Here is a 20,617-nt window from a genome sequence, read left to right as displayed (position 1 = left end):
CACGGACATGTAAAGGAGTAGCATTTGGCTCATGTCTTTTCTGTACCAGGAGTATCATTCCCTTATTTCTTTGCTTTTCAGACTCCCTTTAAGAGTCTTCCTGGCATTTATACCAGAAGGATAAAATGTTTTACAGAAAGAGAGAAAGAGAGAGAGAATGAGCACAGATTTAAGTACAGTTTTGCTGTTTTAATCCATGTTGTTAAAGATAACACTTTTTCTTTACTGTGATGTGTGAGATAAATCTTCTCTTTCACAAAGTGCACTTCAAGCTGACAAACATACACACTTTGATCATGTTGTGCACTTTTCTGCTAGGTCCCAGTTGTACACCACATATGGAGATGAAAATATTGTTACAAAAGGCGTGATTACACTTATTTGAACCTTAGAACAAATTTTACTCAACTACCACTAAGGACCAATTACATTAGACCAAGTTGCTGTTTTACTTGTATCTCCAGAAAGATGGAAAGAAATGATGTCAAGGGTATTTAGGTGGAGAGTTGTGGTACTGTGGTTTATAATAAATATATTACTTGGTTTCTCTCCTGTTTTGGGGACAGAACTCCTAAAAATTGTTGGAGTCTTCTAAGTGATGAAAGTAATAAAAATGTCTTTTGTTATATTAATAAGGTAACCCTGGGAAAGCCCTTAGGTATCCTGAGGACTAGGGCCTGTTGCCCGGAGAACCAACAGTGTGATTGATTATCCAGTTGGAACTTTTAGTCCCACCCCCAGCCTCTAGGAAGGAGGAGGGGCTGAAGATTGAGTTCAATCACCAATTGCTGATGATTTAATCAACCAGGCCTAGGTAATGAAGCCTCCATAAAACCCCAGAAGGCAGGATTTGGAGAGCTTCTGGATTGGTGAACACCTAGAGATTAGGGGAGAGTGGGAGAGTGGCACACTCAAAGAGGGCATGCATGGAAGCTCTGTGCTGTTTTTCCATATCTTGCCCTATGCATCTCTTCCATCTGGCTGCTCCTGAGTTATATAGTTTTATAATGAATTGGTGATCTGTGATCTCTCTCTCTGAGTTCTGTGAGTTGCTCAAGCCAATTAATTGAACCCAAGGAGGGGCCTTGGGAACCTCTGATTTATAGCCAGTTGGTCTGAAGTAGAGTTAACAATCTGGATCGTGACTGGTGCCTAAGTGGGGTGGGGGAGCAGTCTTGTAGGACTGAACCCTAAACTTGTGGGACGTGACGCTGTTTCTGGGTAGATGGTGTCAGAATTGAGTTGAATTATAGGACACCCAGTTGGTGTCAGGAGAATGGGTTCATGGTGGTGGGGAAACTCCTCCCCTCCCAGGAACTGGAACTAGGATCTGGACACTTTGAAGAGTTTATGTGTTTTTATTGTCTTTAAGAAAAAAACAAAAACTGGTTATTTGGTTTTTGTTCATTGCTATTTTCTGAAGGAACATTCATAAGGAATAAATAATGGTTGACTGACTAAGTCACATTTTTATTTGGCCAAAAATGGTCAATTATAGGCAAGCTTTTTATGGTCAATCAAAAATTGTGACCAATTTTTACCAATAGTCTAGTCATTCTGACAATTGATAAAATGGTAATTCTGTTGATTTGTTTATGCACCAAACCAAAGTCTGTCATGCAGATCTAACAGGTTATACAACCAGAGACTTGACCTGATATACTTAGAACTTAACTTGATGGAAATTGTGAACCAACCAACACTGGAAATAATCATGTTTTTAAAAAAATCACATTTAATATTCTATACACATCTTTGTAAGTAATTTCATTCCTAATAATTTAATCCTTCTCGATTTTCAGCACAGTTGGAACTTAGTGCTGTGACATTGTTTCTTGTTTTATTTTTCTCCTTCCATATTATTAATAAGATTTTGTTCTTAAAAATAAGCAACAACTAAAAACGTGATACTTTATCCTTCCAGATTGCTTTAACAAAACTTACCTATTAAAATACCAGGGAGTTTTATGATCCTAGTTCTGTTGTCTGAGCTGGCCTATAATTCCAGTTTTGTGCTGTATTTTTATAATTTGTACAAATGGTAAGTGCCCCTTCAGATCTCCATTCAGCAAAGGACCCATTGGCTTTGCCATTAGGACTTCTCTACTGGCCCTTGAAGGATTGCTTGGCTGCAGGGAGCTGCATTGCCCAATCTCTAACCCCACTCCTACCCTGCTACCTCAGGATGGGGCCCACATTCAATGACTGATTAATGTGGAATGTATAATGATCTAATTGAAAACAACTCTGGGAGCCATTCTAGTCAGAGCTCCCTGTGGTGTTGGGAGGTTGTCATTGGGCCACAGCCAGTTGGACTTCTCTGCTCAGTGCTGCTTCCTTTCTTGACCCTCCATATGATGGAGGCCAATAGAAAATATGCATTTCAAACTCCTCCTAAGGGTCTGCTTCCTGAGGATCCCAACCTGCTGTTACCAGTGTAACAACACTGTCTTGGACACTTTAGACTCCAGCTTCTTAATAATCTACAGGCTAATGTTAAATGAAACAGAACGTGTGGTTGTTTTCACAGTAGCCTTTGCTGCTTAATAGTTGGCACCATTAATAGTTTCATAGTTTTTACTATTGTATTCTTCTTTTAAAGAGTTAAATTCTAATTTTCAACCCTGATCTTCAAAATACTCATGGACCCCCTTCAGGAAAAGAGACTTGGATCTTTAGGGTAGGAATTGGGGGGTGAAGAGGAGAATGTAAGTAACTTTTCCCATTCTTTCACATTGAAATTGCCCTAATCACATCGTGTTGACCAATAATGGGTGAAAAGTGAAATCTAGTCATCTTATTTATGGCATGGACAAATGTACAAGTATCACTTCTCAGAGTTTCCGATATTTGATAATATTATGCAAAGAGTGGTGAAGGGTTCAAGAATGTGATTGATTGACAATCCCATGTTTTAAGTCTGAGCAGCAACTATCTCCCCTGTCAGGTTTGGTGATGGTGCTTATCTGGTCATGATGATGATTATTATTAGCCACAGTAATAATGTACCACATTTGTATAGACCTTTATCATAATACCCTTTTAAATTTGATTCTCTTGACATCTCTGGGAGATGGTTATGAACCTTGTTACAGAAATGAGGAAACTGAGAGGTGAGAGATTTGTCTCAGGTCACACAGAATCCACTCTCAGGTCTTCTGATGCCAAGTCTGTTTTCTTCTTCACTCCAATATCTTTTTGCACTGGCAAATCAACACATATGAACATACCTTTCATCTCTCAGACTTGAGGCATCAGGCTACTCACCCATGAAATAAAGAGATAAAACTTTTAAAACGAGGGGCACCTGGGTGGGTCAGTCTGTTAAGTGTCTGCCTTCAGCTCAGGTCATGATCCCTGAGATTGAGCCCCACATTGGGCTCCTTGCTCAGCAGGGAGCCTACTTTTCCCTCTCCCTCAGCCTGCTGCTCCCCCTGCTTGTGCTTGCTCTCTCTCTCTCTCTGTCAAATAAATAAATCTTAAAAAATGGAATTTTCTTATGAAATAGAATTATTTACAAATTTGCTCTTGAATCAAGGAGAACAAATTATTGTGCCACCCTACAGATGAATGAACTAAGGCTAAGGTGGTATTCTAATTCTTGGCACCTGATAAAACTGTTTTGGGAGGCAGACCCATTTCAGTGACAACTTCCTTTGAAATATCAGGGTCCACTTTTTTTTTACTTCTTTTACGTCACTTATTTTTTAACCTATAATTACATGCATCCTTTTGTTTCTCTACTGGACTGAGAGGTGTTTGAAGGCAGAACTGTCTCATTTCTATTTCTCCATGCCAGCAGTGCCTAATATAAGTCTTCCATCTATTCACTCAACAAAGGTTTGTTGAAGTCTTTATGTGCCAAACACAGTGATAGGTGATATGGGGTATGGTGGTAAATGTGAAAGACAAGTCATGCAGTTTGAAGTCTAAGGTGAGAAAAAAAAAAAAAAACCAAAATAAAAGAATATAATTATCGTGGTTGCTGCAATGCAAAGGAGAAGTGGAATATGAAAGACTTCAGGAAAGTCTTTCTGAAGACATGCATTTGTAGGGATAATTGGAAAGTTTTGAGGGTAGACTGGTTACATGCTGAAGAAAGTTTAAGTTAGTTCTAAGAAATCTGCATAGATTCTAAGTTTCCTAAGTTCTTAATACTCAGTGAAAGTACTGTATTTGTATAGCTGTCAATTGATCTATAAGGGGCAACCTGCTGGGTTTTTTAATGAATCTGTAAATTTGCTTTATTTTATTCATCAATCATTTGTATCTATTTAACCATTAAGCAACAGGTATGGTCAATTGTGGATAAGCAAGATGATGGAAAAAGTCTAGACTTGGAGTCAGACAGACATGGCTCTGAACCTGGGCCCCAGCCTCTTGCTAGCTGTTGATACCCCTGTTTCTCAGCGTGCTCATCAGATATATGGTGATAATATGAGTCTTAGAGTCCTGCAATTAGGACCAGTGAGGTATCAGTGAATGAGACTGAGAAAGAACAGTCTTGTGTGTTGTGAAATGCACATAAAGTGTTCAGTTCTATAAATTATCTTCCAGTTATCATTAAATAATCAAAAGAAAAAATGTACACAAGATAATCAGACAGTAAATTCCAGAAAATAGCCGATTATAAATTCCTCCATGCAACATTCTTTTCCTATGCTTTAGGAAGGTGCTAAGCTTTAGAAATTATTTCTTGCAGAACTGGGAAGCCTACAGAATAGGAAAGTTGGTGTCCCTTGAATTGCATACAATCAGCACTCTTTCAGGTTGAGATAGGGAAAAATGGATGCAACAGACATATTCTTTGATGGAGGGCAACTCCTCTTCCTCCTGCGCATGCCAGGAGTCTAAATCAAGTCAGAGACGCTCTTTAAAAATGAAAACATTAGATAATGTAGGAAAGGTACTGTAGGCATTGTAGGTATGGGTATTGTAGGAAAACATATCTTCGATGAAGCATAAATGTTTGACTCAATTTTACTGTTTTTTTTTTCCACCAAACCCTAAGAGTATATAATGACTTCTTTTGAAGTCATAAGACTTATTTCGGGGGGTGATGACATTTATTACTGCATTTTGATATAGCCTATGCAATCATCTTTCATTAGATAATTTTACATTCTCATCTGGCTTTTCTTATGTGTACATCTCATCATTCAATTATATTACAAGATGCTGAGGACAGGCAATCTTTGAATGTAACTCCTGAAACATAGTAGACCATGAGTGCTTATGAATGGATTTACTGTCGGACTTTTTGACTGATGTGAAGATAGAAAGTGTGAATGAGTTTCAGGGCTAAGAAAAGAATCCTAATATTCTAGCTCCAATCATTTGAGAAGTAATGCAGTCCACAGTTTAATAAAATATCCATAAGGCATCAAACAGTAAAATGCCATGTGGAACAGGTTCTCCATAAGTATTTGTTCAGCTGAAATAAATTAATTGTGTAGTCCCTCTTTCCAGGAAAACACAAATTGACCAGGCTGACAAATATGGCAGAGGCATAAAAAATATGAAATGGATTTAGACCATGTAAAAATCTGACCTAACTACTCAGTTTTTTACAAACAAAAAGTTCGATAGATCTGTAGTGAATGCATAAATCAATGAATTCAGACTAAACTATGTCTGGATCGCCTGTTTGTCTCATCTGAAATAGTCATAACAAAATTTTTTCAGCCTTCATTTCTTCTGGCTATGGAGTCAGTAGTAATCTCAGAATGATACTTAGGATATGACATGTCTTTAATGGGATGCTTAAGTAATCACAGCAATTTAATTAAAAGGGCAGTTGGATTTTAAAACAGCTATTGTTCCCCAGAGTGTTACAGTTTTGCTCTCACATTACTACAGTTAATTCCACTCATCAGTTTTTTGTTTGTTTTTTGATTTTTAAAAACATTGGGTAGTCCTTAACTTACCACTAGATTTTGTCTCAAAAGTTTTCTCCTCAAAATATGTGATTGCTCTTTCCATTTGCATTTGCTAGCCCCCTCTCCAAAGCTCCTGGTTTTTCAGAGCTCCATCATTTACTTTTTCCTGTCTTTGATTTAAATATTCCCTCTGGATGGCGCCTGGGTGGCTCAGTCAGTTAAGCGTCTGCCTTCAGCTCAGGTCATGATCTCAGGGTTCCTGGGATCTAGCCCCATGTTGGGCTCTCTGCTCAGCAGAGAGTCTGCTTCTCCCTCTCTCTCTCTCTCAAAGAAATAAATTCAAAATAAATAAATTATTATATATATATTCCCTCTGAGTGATCTGTTCACTCCCAACCCTTCAACTACTGACTGAATCAGCACCTGACAAAATTGTTATCACATTTTCCGTTTCTTTCTTTAGCTCCAGATCAGCTTCTTCAGTTTGATGTTGCATGGGTACTTCAAAGACAACCTGTCCTGAATCAAAAATCATTCTTTTCTCCTCTACATACCTGCACACTCTCCTGTGGTGCTTGCTTGTTTAATGGGGGCGTCACACAAACTGGTCACAAAGGCCAAAACCTTAGTGTCATGCTTAGTGGTTTCCTGTTACCTCACTACTTAGATAAAATCAGTACAACCTAAATATATACAATTTTTATTTGTAACTCCTACCTCAATAAGGCTGGAAAAACATAGTAAGAAGGTTCACTGATTCTAACTCAAATTCTAATAGCTCAACCGGCTCCTCCTCAGCCCCAGTAGCACTATCTTAAGCATCATTTTCTGTTGCCTCTTCCAGGAACCTCCTCATGGACCTCAATGCCTCCTGTTCTTTCCACTCCAGGTTGTCCTGTGCATCAGCAACCCTCCTCCATTTTTCTTCCCTGAAATGCAATGTTCACAGATGAGACATATTTCTATGGGCTACTTAAAAGAGTGAAGAGATAGAAACACTGAGTGAGGCAGTTAAGCACTTTAATTATTCATAATCTTCCATAGGACCTGCACAAGCCATGCATTAGCTGAGCCCCATCTATCTCTCATCTTTGTCTCACGCTTCTCTCCCTCTCATTCCTTAGCTCTGCTGAGTTGTTCCTGCCCTGCTCTGTGCTGCCCTCCTCTTTCCTGCCCTTTCTCATGCTGTCTTCACCCATTCTCGCTTCTTTCTGACCTCAGCACCTCTTGAGGGAGACTTTTCTTGAACACTCCTCAATGTAAATTAAATGCCCTTGCTCTTCCTCATAGGACTTGCCATAATTTATAATTATATGCTTATTTTTGTTGTTTTGTTCTATGTTAAGCCTATTTCACCTACAATGTTTCTAAACTCTGAAGGCAGAAACTGTGTCTGTTATATTCACCATTGTATCCACAGCCCCTGTGCAGTATCTGGCAGATAGTGGCCATGCAATAAATATTGAATGAAGGAATGAATCAATCATCACAACTAGTAACGGCATATTGGTAGGCTAGCTATCTATAGGCTCTGTCTGTGGATTAAGGGCAATTCTCGTCCCTAAAAAGTTAGTAAGAGCATTGCTATTGTAGGGATAACTTTGACCACATAACCTTCAGTACTCTAGCACTGTTATCGTACATTATTGCCACACATGGTAAGTCTGATCACAGCACACTAGACACCCATTCTCTGGCTACCAGACATTTCTTCTTTATTTGGCTACTTGAGGTTTCTTCCTAAGGCATAAAACTCATCATGTAATTCTCCTACTTAAGAACTTTTAGTGGATTCCCATTGTTTTCAAGATAAAGTCCAAATTATTTGACAGGTCTAACGAAGTCATTCTCAAGCTGGGCCTGGCCATTTTTTCCAACCTCAGCCCCAGCCGGTCTTGACCATAGGCCACGATCAAACAAGGTTCTTTCATACCTGGGCCTCTACCAGAAATGTCCCACTTTTGTCCCTAGATGGATACATATTTGCTTTTTAAAATCCAGCTCTCTCAAGCACTTGAGTTACTCCTTCCTTTGTGTTCCCATTGTGTGGGTATATCCTCTTAATTCCAAAATTTACCACATATTCTATGATAATTTATTGGGATACCTGTCTCCCAGACTAGATGGTAACTCCTGGATTAGATTGTGTATTCCCAGTGTCCAGCCCAATACATAACATATAATTGTACCTCGTAATGTTTGGGTGACTGAATGTATTGGCAGTTGTTTGGAAGTAAAGATGCCTTTGCTTACTATAGCAATGTTATAAATGTGATTTAATTCTCATCTGACTCAAAAAAGCCTATTTAGGCCATAATGCAACTGAAACATATTGCTAATATTCCTTTTTTTCTAATATTAGAATATGTTCTCTTTCTACTCCACCGAGATTGAGGAACCCTGAAAGGTGGCAGAGATCTTTCCTAAACTTTTCTCTTTGGTCTCCTATTGCCTTAGAAGGAAACGCCAAAGGAAGAGTTTCTTTCTTTCTTTTTTTTTTTCGTATCATAATGGGATGGGATTTCTGCCATTTTGATTTTCTTGGTGGAGACAAAATGTCAACTGAGGGTTTGAATCTTTGGGACTTGTCTGTGTCTCAAATAGTCTCAAATACCACTTGTCTCATAACATACCATTTTGTGATTCATACAAATTTTGCTGTAATACTATGAGCTGTAAAATGAAATTAACTTTAAAGGAGGTCTACTAATAGGAAACTAATAGGAAAAGGATCTTTTTACTTAATAAATGGTCTCACCTATAACACATACTCATATTACTAATCCAGGCAATTGTTTTTCAACTTACATCGAATGAATCAAGACAGCCATTCTTCTTTGCAGTCCTTGACTCTCATTACACATTTTGTACCTTTGGTTTTATTATAGTTATCCACAAAAATAATGTTGAAACTTGGAAAATAAAACAATAATCCTGATGTATGATTACATAATTGATGCCATTTATTTGATATATATTGTAATGTGAACAAACATGTTTACTTTTAATAGGTGAGAATGACACATGTTTTGAAAAACATTATATTGCATTGAATCATATGTTTTTATAAAGTAGCTAACCTCATTAAGTTGGTTTATTAAGTAAGTGCTTTTTCTGAGTCACTCTCTCTCTCTTTCTTTTTAAAATAGGTGGTGTTTGCATTGCTCAATCACAGAAAATCCCACGTGAACCAAGACCTGGAGAATTTGAAAAAATTATCAAACGCCTGCTAGAAACACCTAATGCTCGGGCGGTGATTATGTTTGCCAATGAAGATGACATCAGGTGCTGATTAAATTTTCTTCCTGATGTAGGATCACATTTGCAACACACATCCTTTTTTTTCTTTTAACATATTTCATGTTCAATGTAAAATCTTGTGAGATTTCACAGGAATTGTAACATTCTCATGCCATTACAGACTGCCTTCCTTCTGCTGCAGAGATACAACAGCCTTCTAGTTTCTAAGTCTGAAATGGCTATAGAGTAAAACCTGAGAACTGAAAGAAATGAGACCAGTAAAGATGATAGACAGAATGATGTGAAGGAGGTTAAGGATGAGGCTAATTAACAGGTGCTGGAGTAAAAGTCTCTAATATGTTTCCTTTAGAAACGATAAGACTCAGACAGTTAGTGATTGACTAATTGTTTAACAGTGACTTATTGAGTGCATATAATTTGATATAACTGGTCTTGTAACATTCCTAAGTGTAGTGTTTCTTGATAAATATGGTGTATTTTATTTCTTTTTATTCCTGTAGGAGGATATTGGAAGCAGCAAAGAAGTTAAACCAAAGTGGCCATTTTCTCTGGATTGGCTCAGATAGTTGGGGATCCAAAATAGCACCTGTTTATCAACAGGAGGAGATTGCAGAAGGGGCTGTGACAATTTTGCCCAAAAGAGCATCAATTGATGGTAAGGACAAGCCGTAGAAACTTTGTTTCATTCCAACTGAATCAAAACTCAAAGGCAAAACCAGAGTATCAGCATAGGCTGAAATAAACCCATTGTTGATGACTCTGGATAGAATTTTTAATTCTGATGGTAGAATTACCAAGACAATAACTATTTAACCCAGCATATATTTTTCATTAGAAAAGAGTACCCATAAGATTTTTTTCTTAAAAAAAGAGAGTTAGAGTTGGCCTTAGCTATTTCCATGATGTTGCTCGCTAACCTTGCATATTTCTGTGGCACAGATGATGATTACAGCACTGTCATGGGGAGGGGAGAGTGCTGCTATATAAAAAATGGAGCCGTGAGGCTGGGCTGACCCTACAGATAAATTAATGCAACAGCGAAGATATGGAGCCTCCCTGAAAGAAAGTCTGTCTCCCACATAGCCTTTCCAATGGTCTTAGCGGTGACTGAAATTCCTACCTTCCCCATTATCTTTTGGAGTAAGGCATAAGTTCCAGGTGGTCTCCCTTTGATGAGGTGGTCCCCTGAGCAGGCTGACACTTTGGCCCATTACCCATGACCCCATAAGATTACATCAGGGCTGATTAGTTATTGGATTAGCTGAAAATGGAACATATAGGACAGATACATTTTGAGGCAGGTAGAAGCATAGAAAACTGGAGCATTTATTCCTGCTAGGAGACAGAAGAGTGAGAAAAGTGTGAGTTGGTTCTGAGTATCTAGCAGAAGGTTGCTGGTGGCTGCGATGTAGAGGAGATGGGGAGGTTGTGAGGATGACACCAACAACAGGCTCTCCTGTTCCATTCATCTGCTGAACCAGGTGCCTAAATGGTGAACAGTGAGGGCGATAATACTGTCCACTGATTACCCTTGGCTTTGACCATAAGGGAAGACTGATTTCTAACAAATGGTTCCCCCCATTTGTTAGTATGTTTTGTTTTGTTTTTCTCATGCAATGATCGCAACATAACATAATATCCATTCAAAAGCTCTGACAGTATTTGGTTTTGTTTTTGAAAGAATATTAAAATCATACTTTCTTCTCTGAAATAGGGTTTGATCGCTATTTTAGAAGCCGAACTCTTGCCAATAATCGAAGAAATGTGTGGTTTGCAGAATTTTGGGAGGAGAATTTTGGATGCAAGTTAGGATCACATGGAAAGAGGAACAGTCACATAAAGAAATGTACAGGTAACCACGGAAATGTTTTCCTTGGTGTGTTTGTTTTATTGTGACCCGAGAAAGGAAGTTTTTCTATGTGGATAATGATCAGAGTATCTTCTATTTCTTCATGTCTCTTACTAGTTTCTCAACAGGGTTGAGCATACACTGATTATTCAACAAACCTGTGTGGACTCATTGGTTCTTAGAGTTGACATGTATTTCTTGGCCACATGCAATGTGCCTAAAACTGGGGTATTTGAATTCTATTTAAAAACATTTATTGAGTTTCTACTATGGGCACACTTTAGTAGGCTTGGTGGGATATAGACAAATAAGCAAGAAATGATACTGGTCTCCAGGAACTTAACATGTAGTAAAGATGATGGATCGTAATACACTGATATAAGATAGTCACTTTTTTTCACTATTTCAACCCATGTCCCCTATAACATAATTGCCCCCATATCCTGCATAGCTCTTGCAGCTATGATTTTTTGATGCTTTACCTTCTATATCATATGCTTAAAAATAATAGTGATATTAAATGTACATATTTTGAATGTAAGAATGAAAGTTTTTATTTTCAGATAACATGATTATGTACATAGAACCACCGATGGCATTTTAAAAATTACTTAGAATTAAGTACTCAGTTTAGCAAAACCATAGATACAAGGTCAATATAAAAAATTTTTATCCGTGTGTGTGTGTATGTGTGTGTGTGTGTATGTATATATTCTTTTATAGAAACTAACATGTGGAAAATGAAATTTAAAGAATCCTGTTAATAGCAGGATCAAAAAACAAAACATCAGGGTTAGTTTTAACAAAGATGCATAAAGCTTCTATGCTGAAACTTGAATGAGTATTTTATAACCATATACCCCTCCCTCATCTACCCCTCACTACCATATTTTGATAGATCCTCCTTTTCCTCTAATCATTTCCTTTGGAAATAACTGCTCAGTAGAAGATATAATATGATCAATGCTAGAGCAGACATATACACAGAGGAAGGACGGGCATGTGAAAATGGGTGGCACGCTGTGGAGGGGTCTGACTTCAGGCTTCCTATGTGCCAGGCACCCTTCCAGGAACTGGAATGGAGATGAGGTCTGTGCTCATGGGGCTTACACTGCAGTGTGAGGAGACAGACACTAAATAAGGAAACATATAAATGAACTGAGACTTCCAGATGCTGAGGGGTGCTTATGGGAAATACAAGGCAGTGAATGTGAAAGGCTGAGCAGGTGGTATTGGCCGGGAGGGTGGCAAATAAGCTGTGCAGTCACAGAATGCTTCTCCAAGCAGGTGACATTTGAGATGAGACCTGAACTGCAAGATGTTATCAGCCTTGTGAAGATAAGATGGCAAGCCATTCCAGGATCTAGGGCAAGCATCCTTTGTTCAAAGCCATGGGGGCGGGGGAGGGATCAAGGTAGCTGGAGTGAAGGAAGGAAGGTAGTAAGTGAGAGGGAGAGTGATGGCCAATGAGGCTAAAGAGATAGGCTGGGGTCATGTCATGCAAGGTCTTCAAGTTGTTCCCAGGAACTCCCGTGCTGGGGGGTTTGGGCTTTATCCTAGTTGTAGGATAGAATTACTCACGAGTGCTTTTCATCTAGGGCATTGCTCAGGTACGTGTTTCAAGCAGATTCCTTTGGTGGAAGTGTGAGAAGGGCTGGAGATCAGGAGAGAGAAAGGAGAAAGGTCAGTCAGGGCCTGTCCTGTAGTCCTGGTGATGGACAGTCACAGCCTAAACAAGGATGTGCAGGTCTGGGCAGAACACAGAGGAAAGAAGTCCTGGGGACATTACGTGGTGAGTGACGAACACTGGTGTAGGGGTAAGTGATGGAGGTTCTGGATGTGAAATCTCTACCAGCTAGGTCTAGGAAAAGGGTGATGTAATTAGCTAGCAGAGAAGACGGAATGAATGGTAGATTTGGAGGGGGCCGACTTGCATTTGGTTTTGAGATGGCCCCATGGAACAGACCAGCAGGTGGCAGCATAAGGTCTGGGACCGCGCAGAGAATCCAGCACTAAAGATACAGGCTCTTGAATGGCAGATGGAGACCTGGGAGTTAAAGACCAAGGCAGAGAAGCAGTTGCCAAAGGAGTTGGAGCAGAGCTGAGGGACGACGACTGAAGATTCAAGGGGAGGAGCCAGGAAAGGCCAGTGAGCATGGTGGGAGGTGCGTGCAGTGTCCTGCTGCTGAGAGGCGTGGCTGAGGGATGAGAAGTGTGGTAGACTCAGATTGTGAGGGGCTGACATAGAGCCAGAAGAGAGGAAATGGGGGAAAGAATGCTTTTTTTAAAAGTCTGGCAAAGAAAAAAAAAGTAATGGTGAAAAACTTCAGTAAGAAGTAGGGTTACAGAAGTTTTCTTTAGGATAGGGTGCACTGGAGCATGTTTTCAGAGACATATAGTATTCAGAAGGAGTAGCTAGAGAAAGAGAAATATGCTGTGGGATAGGATCTTGACAGAAACTTTAGAGAGAGGTATTAAAAGGGAGGTGTTACCTTGAAGTAATGTGATTCTGTTGGGGAAAAAAGATACACACAGAATTGTACGGAAATAGAGGGAGAAAAATCCTGTAATTAAAAGCTAGATTTGGTGAGATACCACCTCACAGTCAGAATGGCTAAAATTAACAAGTCAGGAAATGATAGATGTTGGCGAGGATGCAGAGAAAGGGGAACCCTCCTACACTGTTGGTGGGAATGCAAGCTGGTGCAACCACTCTGGAAAACAGTATGGAGGTTCCTCAAAAAGTTGAAAATAGAGCTACCCTATGACCCAGCAATTGCACTACTGGGTATTTACCCCAAAGATACAAATGTAGGGATCCGAAGGGGTATGTGCACCCTGATGTTTATAGCAGCAATGTCCACAATAGCCAAACTGTGGAAAGAGGCAAGCTGTCAGATGAATGGATCAAGAAGATGTGATATATATATACAATGGAATAATATGCAGCCATCAAAAGGAATGAAATCCTGCCATTTGCAACGATGTGGATAGAACTGGAGGGTATTATGCTGAGCGAAATAAGTCAATCGGAGAAAGACATGTACCATATGACCTCACTGATATGAGGAATTCTTAATCTCAGGAAACAAACTGAGGGTTGCTGGAGTGTTGGGGAGTGGGAGGGATGGGGTGGCTGGGTGATAGACATTGGGGAGGCTATGTGATATGGTCAGCGCTGTGAATTGTGTAAGACTGTTGAATCACAGATCTGTACCTCTGAAACAAATAATACATTATTTGTTAATAAAAAGAGGATAGTAGGAAGGGAAAAATGAAGGGGGGAAATCGGAGGGGGAGATGAACCATGAGACAGTATGGACTCTGAGAAACAAACTGAGGGTTCTAGAGGGGAGGGGGGTGGTGGATGTGTTAGCCTGGTGATGGGTATTAAAGAGGGCACATACTGAATGGAGCACTGGGTGTTATACGCAAACAATGAATCGGGAACACTACATCAAAAACTAATGATGTAATGTATGGTGATTAACATAACATAATGAAAAAATTAATAAAACTTAACTATGCTTAAATACAAAAAAATCTAATGATGTAATGTATGGTGATTAACATAACAAAATAAAATTAAAAAAATAAATAAAACAAAACACAAAAAGGCTAGATTTGGACATGGATATTACAGAACTTCAGAAAATATATGATTGTAAGTTCAAGTTGTGAAATTCAAAACTTCATGGAAGAGATGAGTGTTTGATAAGAAAGATTTGAGAAAGAGCATCCAAGATGAGGGAAAAGGTGGGCCAGCAGGGCAAAGGCACAGAGTAGGACATGGCATGGAGATGTGGGGAGGACAGGGAAGTGGCCAGCGTATTGGAAAGAAGGCTGCATGTTAAAAAGTAATGGGAAATAAAGAGGGTCCAGTTTATAGAAGGATTTGAAAGGGGAGGTTACAGAGTAACTTCCGTGCTTTCATTCAGATATATTTTGCATTGTGCTTAGTTCTGACTTCTGAATGTTACTGTTTGATTGTGTACACATATTCACAGCCCACTGTCCTTTAGACCATATGAATGAGGGTCTACCAGTTAATGAAGTAGCTGAACTCCATTCTCTCTCTCTCTATATATATGTATATAAAGTTGGTAGGAAATTAGTTATTAATTGACCATAATTTTTAATAGACTGTTTTCAGAATCTAAACTCTATTTTCTCTAAACTCCTATTTTCAAAAAAAAGTTGATGTATGTGGATGTCCTTTTAGCATCTATGGATGGTATATACTGATACTTAATTCAGGCATAAATTCTGACCTGGGTTATGGTCCAGTCCAGACTCGGTGTCATGTCTGCTGCAAATTCCTTCGATTCATTTGGGTGTTGCTAAAACTGTAAAACTCTGTCAATTTAGAACTATTTCTAGTGCAATGAAAATGGTGTTTACTCCAAGTGCTAGCCCAAGTGCACCCTTAGGGAATGGGATTAGTAAACAGCTTTTCAGGCAAATTTCATTGTGAGTGATACTGAAATAACTTGTTTCTGGGTGGAAAAGAAATGATGCAATGTTCTAATTTAATTTGTTTTTAAAGATATATTTATTTATTTTAGAGAGAGAGCGCATGCGTGTGTGAGCAGTGGGAGGGGTAGAGGGAGAGGGGGGGAAGGGAGAGAGAAGCAGACTCCCCAATGAGTGTAGAGCCTGCTGTAGGGGCTTGATCCCACAACCCTGAGATCATGACCTGAGCCAAAATCAAGAGTTGGACACTCAACTGACTGAGCCTCCCAGGAGCCCCATAACTTAATTTTTTTTAAAAACAGTAACACATAAATATTTCCAGATGTTGAGAGAAGATGTTTGTGCCCCACATTACCATCAACACTCAGTTTTCATCTCTTTTTTTGGGGAGGAAAGATGATCTATCATGTTAGTGGTCAAATATACTTAAGAAGGAAAACCTATGGATATTCATGAGTAGGGGTGTCCAGGGTTTGAAAATTATTTATATTTCCAATTTGTCCAATCCCACCCAATTCTGAAATGAATGAATATAGATGTGCATGTTTCAAAATTTGGCCTTACAGAGTTCATGTTTAATCATCCACAGTGAGTCAAAAAGTTAGGGAACTGTGTGAAAGAGGTTATCTACAAGGGCCTTTTTGCTGCATTTAGGGTATCATTTGTGGATTATGTCCTGAGTAAAATTTTGCATTAGGCAATGATAATCTATGAACATAATTATTTGCTTCCATTGGGGCGATACTGGTGATGTATTTACGTGGATAAGAGAATGCTTCCCAGCAGGGGAGGGCTTCTGTCTTACCAGTTTTCAGGAGATAGAATGTCTTCAAGCAGTGAGGAGCATCCTCTTCCTGAAATTAACTTGGTGCAGTTTTCTGAGATGATTTTTCCTCCTAGAATCTCAGGAAAGCTTTCAAAAAGATGTGATATTACTGTTAACTTTGATATGCTGGCCAAATTCCAAAGTGAAACAATTCCTACCATCCATTTAGCTATTTATGTAGTTATTATTGCTTCTGAGAACTGCTGAGTTCTGAAAGCTACTACTACTTAATCCTACTTAATATTCCCTTTGTCTTTCTCAAGAAGAAAAAAGGATTCTTTTGTACTTGTTATCAGTGGTGGTGGGTGTTATTTTATAGACATTTATCGGACCTCTCTCTCCTTTTCACCCTCCCTCCCTCGTTCCACTCTCAGCCTTTATGCCTCTTCACTCCGCACAACTCAGACACCCACAGCCCCCCGAGAACTGTGGGTCTTCATCATCTCTCCCTGTCTTTGCACGTTTTTCACAGACCCATTTCCCCACTCCGGCCTCTGCCGGAGCTCCTCTCCCACTGTTCCCCTTCACCACCTCATTTTGTCTTTCTCCTGTCTTTTCTCTGATTAGTCCCTAATCTGCCATTGTTTGGTCCAGCAAGAATTTCATCGGCAGTGGAAAGTTTTTCTTTTGAGGTCTTGCTTGACTTTTTTATGGCTGTCATTCTGATTTCTTTTCTTCCATTGTGAGGCCTGATGCTGAATATTGCAGGCCTAGAGTATGTGGGAAGTCGTCCGAGGTCTATCCTCCCCAGAGGCAGGCTCCCTCTTGGCTCAAACTGTGTCCTGGACTTTGTTTCTTCATCATGAATTGTGAATAGCAATCTGTGCCCTTACCAAAACAACATCCCTGACCAACCCAGTAAATTCAGTCGGTCCCACAGAGCATCTTAAAACCTCCCTTCGCCTCATTCGTCTGTGCATTCCTCATGATTCACTTGTTTATTCATTTTGGATGACCTGCCCTGTGCCAGACACTGTGTTACAGATACAGAGACAAAGAACAAACTACTCTTCCCCTTTTATTGCTCACACACATGCACACTGTCTTACCTATGGCATTTGAACTGCTTTCCTTGTCTGTTGGGTTTTAATCCTTAGCCAGGAGGTTGGAACACTGCTCCTTAGCCTGCATGCGGCTGACACTCTGATGCTAAATGGTGGTGAGCATATGCTACTTGAAATGGCCTATTGATTCTTATTAATGATGATAGAAATAGTGGTAATGGAAAAAGCAATGCACACATATGTTTCTTCCCACAAACAAGCAATTCTGTCAGTGAACCAAATAGCAGTCTCAATAATTAGCTCCCTGAAAGGTCTGCCAATTTATTATCTAGGGCCAGAGTAACTAACTAGGTGACTTTTCAGGTGTAACTACCTCTCCACAGTCCTTTCTTTGCTTTGGGAGGCTATGGAAGGTGGAAGCTTTCACCCATTTGCCCAGGATGGCTGGAGACCATGTGAGTGAGTTGGATAGTTAACAACAGGGATGGATTTAGACAATTTGATTTGGTGACTCAGGATGAAGGGAAACTAAGATAACTTTCCCTGTGTTAAAATATGTTCCGCCATCCTTATATGCTCCTTGCCCCTTGCCTAGAGTAAAACTCTGGGGGGCAGTGTCCTTACGTTAGCACCATAGCGTGCTTATTAGCCCACATGCTGCTGTTGGTAGTGAGTAAAATAGCAGCAATCCCAGAATGAGTTATTTATGCCACTTCTGAGATTCCATATTGAATTTCAATAGATGGCAAAATAGGCATTGATTTCAGACATACAAAACAGTTACATACAAGGGGCTAATTATTTGTATCACAAAAAGAATATTTTCTAAGAAGATTTAATAATTTTCAGAATTTTAGAGCTTGGATATAAAATCAAGATCATTCTCTCATTTTCTAGATGAAGAAACAGGAACCCAGAAAGATTAAGTGAATTGTTGGAAACTCCACACAGTCTCAGAGCTGCAACTAGAATCTTGGTCTGTTTTATTTAAATTTATCCTTGACTTTTATATCCTCATTTTATTTTATTATTTATTTACTTCAGAGCATTACCACATAGTTGGATAATGCTTTTTTCTCTTTATAATACTTTATGTGTGACAGCAATGCGTAATGGAATTTTAAAATCAGCTACAAAGTGAAACAGAAGTAACATATTGGGTTGTTACCTAATCCTATAGAATATGGTATTTTAGTATTCTTCACATTGATTTTCAATGATATATGTAGTATTTGCGAGTGGGTCTTGGACAGAATATACTTTTTATCCATTTCCCTGGCTCTCTGCCCTTTATAAAAGTAGACCTAAGACTCTATTTAAAAAAAATAGGAGAGGTTACAACTGTAAGTTGTTATAACTCTAAGTCCAGTGGCACTGAATTATAGCAATTTACTTTGCTAAATTAATTTGCTCATTTATTCATTCCCTTATAGAAAAAAACTCACTTATTTTAAATCAGTTCAGGAAACACTATAATGTATAATAGCACTTCGAGAACTTTTGTGTGCACATGAATTACCTGAGCATCTGGCTAAAATTCATAGGTCTGGGGTGAGGCATTCTGCATTTCTAACCAGTCTCAGGTGATGTGGATGCTAGTGGGCTTTGGGCCACACTTTGAGTAACAGGGGATATTACAGTTAGTTTATAGAGATAGCAACAGCACCTGATGTTCAATTAGCAGAATAAATATTCAGCTGTGCTAAAGATTACTGATAAACCCAAGATGTTCTACAGAAGATCATTTAAATAAGACTTTAAATTGTCAGATGCAAAAATCTGTAATCAAAAATCTATGTTGTATATAAAATCTTCAGTAATTATTTAGATCAGTAAAGTCTAAAGATACAGTAGTGTGTATGCATGTGTGTGTGTGTGTGTGTGTCCTCATTAGGAAATCTGAAAGTGGGAAGTTTAATTACTAAATTTAAAGAAATGTTCACAGATGCACCTGTATCTTCAAAATCTGCAAAGTAGATCACAAGTTTGCCATGTCAGGAACCAAGAATACTCTGAAAACTTAGAAATTACACCATCAGTCATAAATGCACATAGAGTAAAGGAGTTGGAAAGGTTCATAGAGATCATTTTGCTTAACTCTTTCATTTTACAGAAAAGGAAATTGAGGCCCCTGTGGTTTAAGTGAGTTGATGTTCAAAACTTTCAGCTACCTGAAGGTGATGGTAGGACTGAAATCCATTTGATACTTGATTCTTTCCTCAATCCTTTCCTGCTCAGGAGTTCTTTCCCAGCAAGGGCCTGAGTTGTACAGATCCGTCCCACTATTTTTTCCTGGTATAGTATCCTAAATGTTTCCCCAGTGGCCACCAAAGTTTAAGTATCCCCTCTTTGTGACCCTCCTTGACTACTAGGAGGTCAGATTGATGCTCTTGGTCTGAGAAACACTAATACTGCTAGAATTGTAGAAGTGTAAGAAGTATTCTCTGATTAGAGTGAACTTCAAAGATACATAAACTCTCCCATTTTTCAGGGAATAACTTAAAACAGAAAAACAACCATTCTACAGAGCCAAAATGAACTTAGAAGTCTAGGAAACCCTTTCTGCAAAGCATACAATGGACTCTGATATTAGCTTGATTGATTGGGAGTCATACAAATCTGGATGGATATATCTCTGGAATATTAACTGAAGGACTAAGAAGTGGAAAAGGAAATATAGACAATCAAGTGACAGTTAAGCAGTTTCGAGAACCAATGATTTGAAACATTACAGAAAGACTTGGGTCAGTGAAGATGAGGGAGGGGGAGAAAAGCACAGAAGACATTAGAAGAAGCTGTCTTTCCCTCAATGATTATTAAACCTCAATTGAGGGAACCAGTTCATTAAAACAAAATAAAGAAAGAATGTACAGATGGCTCAACACTAGGAAAATTTGATATCTCTCCCCCCTACTCCCAAAAAGGAGTACAAAACAGTTACATACAAGGGGCTAATTATTTGTATCACAAAAAGAATATTTTCTAAGAAGATTTATCTTGGGATTCCTTTAAACCCATGGGATTTGAGGGAATCCCATGGCTACTATGACTTGTTGAAATAAAAGAGATTTATCATAAACTCTTAGGAACACATCCAAACAAGAAGAACTATGTAGCTGAATAATGAATTGGATGCATTAAGACAGAAGAGGCATAAAATGAGGTGTGATAAGAGTTTACTAAGGTTCATTGAGAAAACTTCCTGGAGAGTCTTATTTTTGGTTACTTGTGGCATTTTTTAAAACTATATCATGCTAACTTCTCCCTCCTTCTCCTCAAGGAGCTTATAGTTTATAAAAAAGACAATATAAATGTTAAGTGATTA

At 38.9% G+C, this 20,617-nt stretch overlaps 1 protein-coding gene across 5 annotated transcripts in view; it reads left to right on the top strand.

Annotated features, from left to right (window-relative positions):
* Nucleotides 1-20,617, top strand: part of GRM8 (glutamate metabotropic receptor 8) — a 759,285-nt gene that overhangs the window by 332,951 nt on the left and 405,717 nt on the right. For all 5 annotated transcript variants that reach the window (XR_003516452.1, XM_035723164.1, XM_027573922.1 and 2 more), the window contains exons 4-6: nucleotides 9,029-9,164; nucleotides 9,641-9,795; nucleotides 10,855-10,992. Coding sequence is in view for 4 of the 5 variants with exons in the window: in XM_035723164.1 (XP_035579057.1) it covers nucleotides 9,029-9,164; nucleotides 9,641-9,795; nucleotides 10,855-10,992 (429 nt within the window). In the remaining variant the exon portion in view is untranslated. The remainder of the gene's footprint in view (nucleotides 1-9,028; nucleotides 9,165-9,640; nucleotides 9,796-10,854; nucleotides 10,993-20,617) is intronic.

This window comes from Zalophus californianus, chromosome 12 (assembly GCF_009762305.2).
Source record: "Zalophus californianus isolate mZalCal1 chromosome 12, mZalCal1.pri.v2, whole genome shotgun sequence".
NCBI lineage: Eukaryota > Metazoa > Chordata > Mammalia > Carnivora > Otariidae > Zalophus > Zalophus californianus.
This window is presented reverse-complemented; position numbering and strand designations above follow the sequence as displayed.